The 11,017-nt window shown below is 42.7% G+C and overlaps 2 protein-coding genes across 7 annotated transcripts; one reads left to right on the plus strand and one right to left on the minus strand.

Annotated features, from left to right (window-relative positions):
- Positions 1-274: 274 nt before the first annotated feature.
- On the minus strand, positions 275-2,186 carry LOC119659684 (palmitoyltransferase ZDHHC23). 3 transcript variants are annotated; one of them, XM_038067936.1, is made up of 4 exons: positions 2,045-2,186; positions 1,803-1,937; positions 849-1,634; positions 275-718 (listed from the first exon to the last, which is right to left on the minus strand). In XM_038067936.1, exons 2-4 carry the CDS (start codon positions 1,934-1,936, stop codon positions 538-540), a joined length of 1,101 nt encoding a protein of 366 aa, XP_037923864.1. In that variant the 5' UTR covers position 1,937; positions 2,045-2,186; the 3' UTR covers positions 275-537. The 3 variants fall into 3 exon arrangements, with proteins under 3 accessions (XP_037923864.1, XP_037923853.1, XP_037923873.1); XM_038067925.1 differs by lacking the exon at positions 2,045-2,186 and having other exon boundaries at positions 1,803-1,983; XM_038067945.1 differs by lacking the exon at positions 2,045-2,186 and having other exon boundaries at positions 849-1,645.
- Positions 2,187-2,194: 8 nt separating this feature from the next.
- Positions 2,195-11,017, plus strand: LOC119659698 (histidine protein methyltransferase 1 homolog). 4 transcript variants are annotated; one of them, XM_038067962.1, is made up of 6 exons: positions 2,197-2,327; positions 2,399-2,491; positions 9,757-9,970; positions 10,034-10,263; positions 10,342-10,508; positions 10,567-11,017. In XM_038067962.1, the coding sequence occupies exons 3-6, from the start codon at positions 9,894-9,896 to the stop codon at positions 10,978-10,980; spliced, it is 888 nt and encodes a 295-aa protein (XP_037923890.1). In that variant the 5' UTR covers positions 2,197-2,327; positions 2,399-2,491; positions 9,757-9,893; the 3' UTR covers positions 10,981-11,017. The 4 variants fall into 4 exon arrangements, with proteins under 4 accessions (XP_037923897.1, XP_037923890.1, XP_037923905.1 ...); XM_038067977.1 differs by having other exon boundaries at positions 2,399-2,475; XM_038067969.1 differs by lacking the exon at positions 2,399-2,491 and having other exon boundaries at positions 2,195-2,327.

An 11,017-nucleotide genomic window follows, 5' to 3' on the forward strand; every position in this document is an offset into this window, starting at 1 on the left:
TATTGAGAATATTGTGGACTTATTTAATTTCAAAACCTTGTCTTTTCAGATCCTCGGGTATTTCCTGGCGGTCGACGTTATGGTCAATCCCTTTTATTACGTCTCTAATGCAGATATCGATGCACCTCTCTGAAAGACACTGACCAAGAGGAGGAAGTTGTAAGCCTCCTTTTGGTCAGTGGCGGTAAAACAATTAACATTCTCCAATTGGTGTTATACATCACTTCAGTCAGAGTTATTACATTTGCTTGGCAACACAATAAAAAAGTTCAGATTTTCTTATATACTGAATGTGCTCATTCAGGATTTATTTGTGTCTCAAACTTTTACAACTAGTGGTTGTTAAGCAATAAATTAACTAAGTTCCTCTACATGATCGTCGTCTATAATATAATTGATAATAGCTTTTTAAATAAAGCAATAACGTGGTTGTCTTATTCTAAATAATACGATTCCTTTGAAATTTCCATTTCTTTCGGATAAATTACATATTTGTCTGGTTTGCGCTAGGCCATTTAAAGTACAATACGATTCGATTCAACACAGAAAACTCCGCCAATTCATGCAAATTGACTTGCGGTTCCCCGTCTTTCTGCCTTTTTTCCAATCATTGAGTGAAATTCCCTTCGATATGGCGTACACTTGGATGGTGAACTCTGTCGTTGCCAGTGCCGCTATGACTAATGAATAGAGCGATAAAACGAACGATAAACCCATTCTGAAAGTAAATCGGGAAAGAGAAGTAAATCAGTTTTGAGCATAACAAACTCAGAGATAGTGGGTTTTAGCCAAACGATCGCCTGAGAAGATCAGAGATAATTGGACGAAAATAGAACTTTATCACTTACTCGTACTGATCGAAAACCTCGGTGCAATCGTCTGGCAGGAGAACGTGCACTCCAGCTATGCGAAACAGCAAGAACGGGTGGCAAACTGAAGTTAGCGTGAGATTTGACCCCAAGAGCAATGCACAGATTCCAAATAAAAGTCCGAAGAAGTAATACTTATGGTTTGATTTCGAGATGCAGCAGTCAAGCACGAAGCTGTGGTGGTCAAAACCAGTCGTAACCGCCTGACAAACCGCGCAATTGTGCATCTGCCGGTTGGTCAGGCGATCGCTATCGTCTGACTCTTCGTTTTCAATAAGAACTGTAGTCGCTTCCGTGCCATTACTATTCGAGATGTCCTTCTCTGGATCCTGCGGTACGAGAATACTGTCGCGACTCAATCGTTTGACTTTGTAAATGCAATACAGCGATAGAGTCACAAGCAAGAAAAGGAGTCCATTCTCTTCGGGCAATATTTCCAGCAGAGGTACCGTGAACTCGAAAAGGACCAGTAGGTAAACCACTGAAGCCAGGATCCAAACGAAGAACAGCTTTGTGCGTGTGTTCGTCCTGCGAATGCGGACGAAAAAGTATCCGGTCGAGAAGAGGGTGGTCACGTTCAGTATCACCAAAGTATAGAGATTTAGCGCCGACAATCCGAGCACAATGGGGATCGCGAATATCGGCACGATGGCACCCAAGGACACCTGCTTCGCTCCTCCGCGGCATGGAATCCGCAATCGATCTTGAAACGTTAGCAGCATTTCTCGCTTCACGTTATTCGGGACTTGCCGGCAGCAGATGAATCTGAAACAGAACTTGAATGAAAGTAAATCAACAGCTTCAATTCCGTCCCGAGAACTACTTTACACACATCGGCAACAGTGCCCTAGCTGAAGCTATTTAAACAAATTGTTTCGAAATGAGCCAGATTTGCGGCCAGAGAAATGCAATGAGCAGGTGCCGTCCACTTACCTATCACAGGCCTCGTCGAAAGCGACACAATTACAGCAACATCCCAAGATGTGATAACGTTGATTGTGGCGATCGTAGTACTCGCAGCAGCAAAGCGGCGAGAAATCTTCGCTACTCGCATCCAATTGCACCATCCTTGTTTATCGAAATTCGATTTTAATCACATGCAGCAGTGAAAATAAAGAGAGAGAAATTTCCTATTTTAATTGCCGGCTCGGATCGATTCTGAGTCATTTGAACACCATTAGGATGTGATGTGATTTCGCGTTTCCTCTTGATTATTTTCACAATTGGGTTGTGTTTCGTTTTCTAGACAATTTCACGGTTTAATAGATTCTTTCACACATTTAATGATGCGATAATATTCCGGCTGCGGAAGAGCAAAGCTGGGGTGGTGCGAAATGTCACTCCATCACTTTGTTTTGATTCGGCGCGCTGGAGGAATGGCTTTGACAAGTGCTTGGAAGGTGGAAGTGTACAGTAATGTCAACAACTCCGTTTTGTTGTGAAGTAATACATTAGGTGGTGAGTCGCTTCTAAACGTAAATGATATCTGAAAACGCTCCTTTGAACCGAGGCTAACTCAAATTTCTTAGGTTACAATACGTCAGCCTTATAGTTATTCGGATTCATGTGCTATTTTTTTGACCCTAATTGATGTCCGACACTGGCGGTAAGCACTCTTGCTGGTTAGTATACTAGAACATGTGTTCTTGCTCCAACAACAACAATTGTCAAAGAAGAGTTTTGAAATTTATAAACAAAAGTTTTGGATTTTCGCCACATGCTTTTCATCAAGTATCCAGCGTTGTGGCGATTTTATTGTGATAACAAATTCTGTTTTTAGTGGTATGTGATTGTATTCCGTTGCTTGATTGGTGTGGTTTTTATAATAATAATAATAATCGTTGGCGCAACAATCCATGTTGGATCAGGGCCTTGAAGTGTGGTAGAGCACTTCATTCAAGACCGTAACGGTGCACTAGGAGGTAATGTGGACAGCATTGCGCTCGCCCGAGATTATTACCCTGATTTGACTCAGGTAATCATTCACAGCTGAGTCGACTGGTATCCGACGTCAAATCACGATACAAATCCCACTGCCGCCAGCGAGATTTGAACCACGACCTTCCGTACGACAGCCTTGTGCTCTAACCACTCAGCTATCCGGACAGCAATCCTGATCGTCGTGTTGAATTTAACTTTTAAATATCGGTCGTTTTCAGGGAAATGCGTGAGTCTACTTCAATGTGTGTAACATAATATTAACTGCGGTAGACCGTGCCAAATACACAAATTTTGCAAAACCCCAAGTTTCGAGATGTCTGAACTGCGCTGCTGAGAACTGCCGTGGGAACTGTGAGCGCAGAAAGTGGCTACTTTGTGGGGAAAACTCCCACAACGCCAAGGAGAGGGGATGCCCGAAATGGATTGAATATATTAATAATGTAGAGATTTCTTCGATCAAAAACATAACGGTTGAAGAAGCTGCTTGGGAGTCTAACAACTAATATAGCCCTCTGTTCAGCTCAGCTATGGTAGTCTGTTTCCCTCTCTTCCTAGTAAAGGGAGCTCTGGTACCAAGAGCACTACAGTGAATTTCAATAGGGTTTCCAGAGGCTCAGTCAAATTGAGCAATGTCTTCAAAAGTTCGGGCTTTACCCAGGAGAAGCTCCCTGCAATAACACTGCCCAATGTTTTCAAACCAAACACTCTTCTTTTTCTTAAGGCCTTTGTCCCATTCACAAGCGGGGTCGGCTCGTCGTGATCGGCTTCGCCATTTGGCTCTATCGAATGCCTGATCTGGGTGCAATCTCGAGGCTTTCAAATCCCCATCCAGCGTATCAAGCCACCGTTGCTTAGCTCTGCCTTTTGGTCGTTTTCCATCGACTTCGATGTTCAGACCAATCTTGGCAAGTGAATTCTCGTTTGCACGAATTGCGTGACCATACCATCGAAGACGCCTCTCTCGCAACTTTTCCACGATCGGTGCAACCCCATAACGATCGCGGATATCCTCATTTCGGATGTGATCTAAACGTGTGTGACGCCACTAGTCCAACGTAGCATCTTCGTCTCCATTACCGCAAGACGCCGTTCACTGTCTTTTATGGTCGGCCAACACTCAGAACCATAGAGAGCGACTGGACGGACGACATTGCGGTAAATTTTAGATTTGAGACGTTCGTTGATACGTCGATCACAAAGGACACCAGTTGTGGAAGGCCACTTCATCCAGGTTGCGTTAATGCGTGAAGCAATTTCATAACGCAGTTCTCCATTGGCTGATAGCGTTGACCCGAAGTATTTAAATCGCTCAGTTCTGGGCAGATCACTGCCGCTGACAGTGATTGTGCCTGTTTCATGGGGATCGGTCGTCAAAAATTCAGTAGCTTTTTTTACCAACAAATAAAAGGTATCCATCCGTGGTGCCCGTGAGATCCCCTCAACGAAATCAAAATCGAACACGTAAAGAGTTGAACCACTTCATTCTAAATCTATCTAAAGTCAAGCTAAAGAGAACATACACATAGAGGTATCACGTTGCTGAGTACCATCTATAAGATATTCTCCGCTATCTTCCTAGGCCGGATAGCCCCATACGCCCAGAACATCATTGGCCCATACCAAAGAGGCATCACTCCAGGCAAATAAGCAACAGATCAGATTGTCGCGCTCTGCGGCAAGCGATGAAAAATCTGTTGAAATATGGACATCAGTTGCACCATCTCTTCATCGACTTCAAAGTCGCCTATGATAGCATAGCCAGGGTAAAATTGTACACGGCCATGAGAGAATTCTCGGTATCCGGACGAAATTGATAAGACTGATTAGGCTGACCCTGATCAATGTGCAAGGCCAGATAAAAGCAGCAGGATATCTCTCAAGACCATTCGACATCAACAACGGTCTACGACAAGGGGATGCCCTATCATGCGTCCTCTTTAACCTGGCTCTCAAGAAAGTGATCCGTGATGCTGAGGTAATTCCAAGAGGTACGATCCTCTTTAAGTCCACCCAACTACTGGCCTATGCTGACGATATCGACATCATGGGAAGAACGACCCGAGACGTACAAACTGCCTTCATCCAGATCGAGCAGGCGGCGATTGGCGCGAGATCTTGGGCTGCACATAGATGAAGGCAAGACAAAGTATATGGTGGCAACGCCAGCACCGAAAACCAACCAACCAACAACAACAAACCGCACTGCTCAAACGGGAAGAATAAAGATAGGAGACTACAACTTTAAGACCGTTGATAATTTCTCCTATCTAGGGTCGAAAATCATAACCGATAACAGCTACGATGATGAAATCCGCGCACGGTTGTTGTCAGCCAACGGAGCCTATTTCAGCTTACAAAAAGTATTCCGCTCGAAACGTCTCATCATAGGGTCAAAGCTCTTACTGTACAAGACAATGATTTTTTGTAAGGATTACATGAGGACTTGTAATCCTCGGAAACTTGGGTTCTTAGTAAGAAAAATTGCGAACTCTTAGCCACTTTGGGCGGGTTACTTAATCCTTATGGATGAGTATGATCTAGCCCGGAAAGTCTATAAGGGCAATATCTATGGTAGAAAAAGAAGACGAGGCAGACCCTGCCTGAGATGGAGCGATGGTGTAGGTCAGGACGCCAGACAGCTTTTAGGGATATCGAATTGGTGGACCTCGGCACAAAACCGGGATGTCTGCAGTTTTTTATTAAGGCAGCCCTAGACCGGATACCGGTTGTTGCGCCGTTGATGATGATGAAAGGGAACACCGCGAATTAAGTACCAAACTTTCCATTTCGCAAAACAAAACATCACTCATCGATCGTACTTTTTTTCCATTGAACCGGTCTTCACCACCGTAACATTTTTTTGTATAGATAATATTTCGTATTAACCAGCAACAAACGCTAGAAAGGACCGAAGAAATAAACAAATTCTAATTTGCTTTTGTGTCAATGATGTCCAATTTGTTCCGCTTGAACTCTTTCAGAACCGTTACCCTCCCCATTTTATGGTCATGTTTTACAATATGCCGCGTGCGACTGCAGAACTGATATTTGTTTTTCTGCCTCGTTTTATTAGCTCAGATTTTTCTAAATGTTCCTTGACCCGAGTGCTGACTAGCCGTTTAGTTTGCACTACGTATTTACATGGACAATCTTCGCCAGACATCTTGTAGATGCCGCTTTTTTCCTCTCCCTTCTTCGGGTCTTTTTCATCGCCTAATTTGAGTGTGTGGCTCCTGCTTGACTCCTGCTTCGATGCGTTGTTTGGCCAAGATTGGCCGCAAAGCTGGAGACATTTCCGTTGAGTATGTTATGCTGGTTCGTTGTGTGTCCTTCTTCATCTTCTCTTGTTCGAATGAAGTTGTTAGACGATTTCGTTCCTTCGTATCTTGTATCTTTCTAATTAAGCTATGGATTAGAGTTAGCCGAAATCAATTTTTAGTGCCTAACTCTAATCCATAGTTTATGTAACGGTGCTGATGTTGAGCTTCTGTTAAAAACGGCCTTACCAGTTCTATTAATTGATAAAATCTTTTGCTCGGACGGAATTAAGAAAAATTCAAACGATTCATGACTTCAAAGAAGTCAAAAATTGAAAATAATAGTGTATGACCGACCCAAAAAGTAGGTTCCTGATGTTTTCATATAAAAAATTTCAAAGTTTCCGTGCCTAACGAAGAAGAGAAAAATCTAATAAACTTTACCCTATACAATTATGTGCTCCATCATGAAATTGTGGAAAGGACTACCACCAGTTCCACGAAGGACGAAATCCTTATAGCTCCCTGAGCGAACCTATCACTTTCTGAAAGTGAGCTGTGATGTGTGGTTTTCCAGGAGCCAAGCCTCTAGTCTATCAAGATCGTTAATGAGTGGTTATAGCCACACCCTGTACGGTAATAGCCACACGTTGTACGACCGTACTATTAACAAAACGCTACGGATCTAGACTGGGGAATCGAAAAATACCTCCCTCAATCCAAGGTGTCAGCGAACCGTACCTCTTGGATAGTTTGCAGTCGGGGGTAACTGACTATATTCGAAAGGAGCTTCATTGATACTTGACCGCCTCAGTGAATAAGTTTGACCTTACCTTGCTATGGAGGCTAACCCACATACTCGTGGAAATCAAATGGGTACACGTATTGAAATAAAGAAAACTACAACTAAATCGTACACTAACTGGCCAACCAGACGGAGGAACATCTTCGGTGATTACACCCAAAAAGGGAGAAGTTGGGACGGCAAGCAGTGGATGCAAGGTCAACGTTGGTACATTGCGAGGACAACAAAAAACACAGACTACTACTCAAAAAGCAGGGACACGCAAAAGCACGTCTGAGATTAATATATTAGACGTCAGGAAGGAGACAGGCCTCAGTGGCGCAGGTCATAAGAGACCCTTAAGAAGGCCCAGGATAGACCTAACCCATTTTTATTGGAGCCAAGAAAGCAGGGAGCAGTGGATATTAGCCCGCATGAGGGAAATGCTCCTAAAAAATCCAAACTTGAACCCAAAAGGGGAAGAAATCCGCGAAGTGGTAGGGGGATTTGTATCGTGACTGGATATCAGATACCAGTCGACTTAGCTCTGAATGAGTACCTGAGTCAAATCAGAATAATAATCATGGGCGGACCACATTGCCTTCTACAGTGTGCTGTAGACCTGTAGTGTACCGTTACGATGGATTGTCCTGGCAACGATTATTACTTTAACGGGATTTATAATGCGCCATTTGAAATAACTTTATGGCTAAAGATCATCCTAATTTTCCGGAGTTGACCAAGAGCCAAGAACTCTTCGAAAAAAGCTAAAACGTTGGCGAAATTGACCGTAAGGTTTCGTCGACTAAAGTGTCCCATTGATACACGCTTGCATGACTGTGCCAGCCAGACTTGGCAGTGGGCGGTTCTTTTGAACATTTCAGTTCCGCACGTGTCACTACCAAACCGCACTGACAACAAAGGGGCATCCTTCATTTTTGACGGTTTTGGATGCCAAGGGAGGGTGGAAAAGTCCAAGGCCATCTAATGAATATCTGAGGCAGGAGAAGCATCGAGCCGGTATCTTTTCTTATTTTTAGGTTTAGTTTCGCCGGGTTTTGTTGATAGGCTCGCACAAAAGTTGCTTTACTGTATTTCAAATTGCGATGCACTCCCACGCATCGGTGCAAAAGCACTTGAAATTGTGTAAAATGACACGTGAAGAGCTGAAATGTTCAAACTGATGCTTCCAGATTCCCGAGCCTGGCACATAGGCGTTCAAGCGCGTGTGAACGGAACACTTCAATGGAGTGTCAGTATTCATGATGGATTTTTCTAGGCTTGGGTATCTAACAGAATGGATTTGAACAAGATTGTGAGGGGAAACATCCCTTACAGTTGCGGCTAATCGACTCACTCCGCAAAATGGCCCTCGCTTTTAATTACCTAAGCAACCAGATAGTCCCTCACTACCGCAGGTTGCTAAAAACAGCAAACGGTGCAAATCATCTAACATAATATGCAAATTCTACAAAAAACCAAGCATCTCTTGAACATTATGTTAATTACGGTGGTTATCATTGTTTGAACCAAAACTTCAGTATCCGGATTGCATCCTTATATCTTCTCCGTCAACTAATCTTCCTATTTTTCGCACAAAAATCAACAGGAGTCGCAAACGTTGTTTTATTCGGTGATTTCAATCATGGAGTGCCAACCCAAAAGGCTAATGCTAGCAGAGCTCCTTTCTGGAATAGATTTCCAAATCGTAAACAATGGTAAAGCTAAAACCAAAAGACTATTTTTTTTCCTGAAATGTCGAAGTACAAAAAAACATTTTTCTTTTTCTTCCCGAGTATTTATCCCATTCAGAAGCGGGGTCGAGTTATCTTAGTCAGTTTTGCTCGGTCGGCGAGTGAGTTCTCGTCAGCACGAATTACATGCCCATAGCAACGAAGACATTCTCGCAATTCTTCCACGATCGATTGCGGAAGTCCCATTTGTTCCGTTACTGGTCCAAATTGTTTCCATTACGGCGAGGTGCTGGTACGGGATGGTCGTACTTTTTCGCCAGTCAGATGGTGTTCTGCCGTCCTTCATAACTCGTTTGAACAACTCACTGGGTAAGAGTGTAGGGTCTCAGCTCTTCGCTATTCTATGTAAAGGTTGATTTTCACCATCTGAAATCTAAAATGTTGCTCATGCAACTCCTACCGTTCTATTACGTCGTAGGACTTAAAGTTCCTCTCTGATCCTGATTATTGATCATTTCGTTTGGTAAGACTAGGAAATTGTATCGAACTATCTTAACTTTGAACCGAAACCAATCAATTTGTAAATTTCTGCAATAGATTAGCGCTCTCGCGATGGTCGAGTTAGTTGAGGGTCAGCCTCTCGATGTCGCTACTCCGGGTGAATTTGCAATCCAGTTCTCTTGGTAAGTAAGCATTTCTCAAGTTATACTTTCCAGTGTTGGTGTTCTCCTCAATTCTTCTGTAGCCCTTTCGTTTCCTCTGCGAATCTAGGATAATAAGGAAGACATACCTGCTCGGGGTCTTCCGCAATATCATCGCAACTGAGACAATTAAGTGAGCTGTCCAGTTTAAACCTATACAGGTATTTACCCGGTGGGAAACTCCGTAAGATCATAGTTTATTTCGCCATGTATTCTCTGCGACCACATCTTGACCCTGAGAATCAACCTATGCGTCGAATGACCCTTTTTCGCCCGTTTCCATCGTTGTTGCCACTTGCTCAATTATTCCGTTAAGAGGAAGATTCGTGCTGAGGTGGTGCCCCATGCTGATGCGAGCTTTTGTTTCATCACAACGCTTCGAGCTAAGCATCGCCTCTGTTTCTTCTATTGCGAGTGCTGGAGCTACATCTTTCAGCCACCTTTCTTATAGCATTCTAGTTTTGCGAGGCGTTTGGTAAAAAAAATCACCGCTTACCCCTGATATTATAGGTACTGGCTGCCAATCAGCTTCGTGGGACTGCTCTACGTGAACATAGTGGCTCGTCTAGGGACGGGGTGCCCCCATAATTTAAACAAATAGATAAATATTGGTTTGCAAGTGGACCTAATAAAACCTTCGCAGAAGAATGTTCAAGTTTAATTTTAATGTTGATTCCGAAGAGGCAGAGGTTTTGGACGACAAAAAATGTGTTGATCAAGAACCGTAAGTTCACGTCTTTTATTTTGATTTCTAAATTTCTTAAAAATATAACCAACATTTTCGTAGGGAATCCGCCGAATCCGTTGAATGTTACGACTCGGAAATGATCATTGTTGAAGAGAAACACTTCGAAAATTTGGATATTTACAGAGCAACCTGCACAACAGCAGAATATGGGGATTTGGAGATGAGTTATTTATTGGCGGGATGCGTAGGAGAGATTCTTAAAGATAAGGGAACGGACATAAAACAGGCAGAGGAGAAGCACTCAGATTTAATACCAGGAGTATACGAAGGTAAATGAATAAAATCCACTTTTATTTCCGAAGTGTAACGGTATTTACTTCCTCAAATCTTCATACCTACAAAAACAGGAGGCGCGAAAATTTGGGAATGCACGGAAGACTTGCTCCAGTATATGGCAAGAAACCCCGAATCAAACATCTTCCAGGAAAAACGCATTTTAGACATGGGGTGTGGAGCTGGGCTTCTTGGAGTTTACACCCTATTGAAAGGCGGCACAGTTGAATTTCAAGACTATGTACGAAGTCTTTTTATTAATTTTGCATTTTAAATAACAAAACTTTCGCTTATTGCAGAACAAAGACGTCTTGGAAACAATCACAATTCCCAACGTCCTTCTCAATCTTGCTGATTCGAAAGAGGAAATTCAAAGCAATTTAGGGAGGGTTTCATTCTACTCCGGTGATTGGTCCAAGTATGCGGAGCTCACAAAAGACGATGAAAAATTCGACATAATTTTAACATCAGAGACGATCTACAATCCAAATAATTACAAGAAACTTGCGGATGTGTTCAAAAGAAAGTTGAAAAAAGATGGTCAAATATTGTTAGCAGCAAAAATTTATTATTTTGGTGTTGGCGGTGGTTTAAGGACGTTTGAAGAGTATCTTGCGAACGATAAAACCTTCGATTCCAAATCTGTTTCGCAGTCAGCGAGTGATGTTCACAGAGAAATATTGGAAATTAGGTTTAAGGAAAATGTGCAATAATTTTCATATTGACGAGACAATGAATATTATTTTTTTA

Source organism: Hermetia illucens, chromosome 1 (assembly GCF_905115235.1).
Source record: "Hermetia illucens chromosome 1, iHerIll2.2.curated.20191125, whole genome shotgun sequence".
NCBI classification, from domain to species: domain Eukaryota; kingdom Metazoa; phylum Arthropoda; class Insecta; order Diptera; family Stratiomyidae; genus Hermetia; species Hermetia illucens.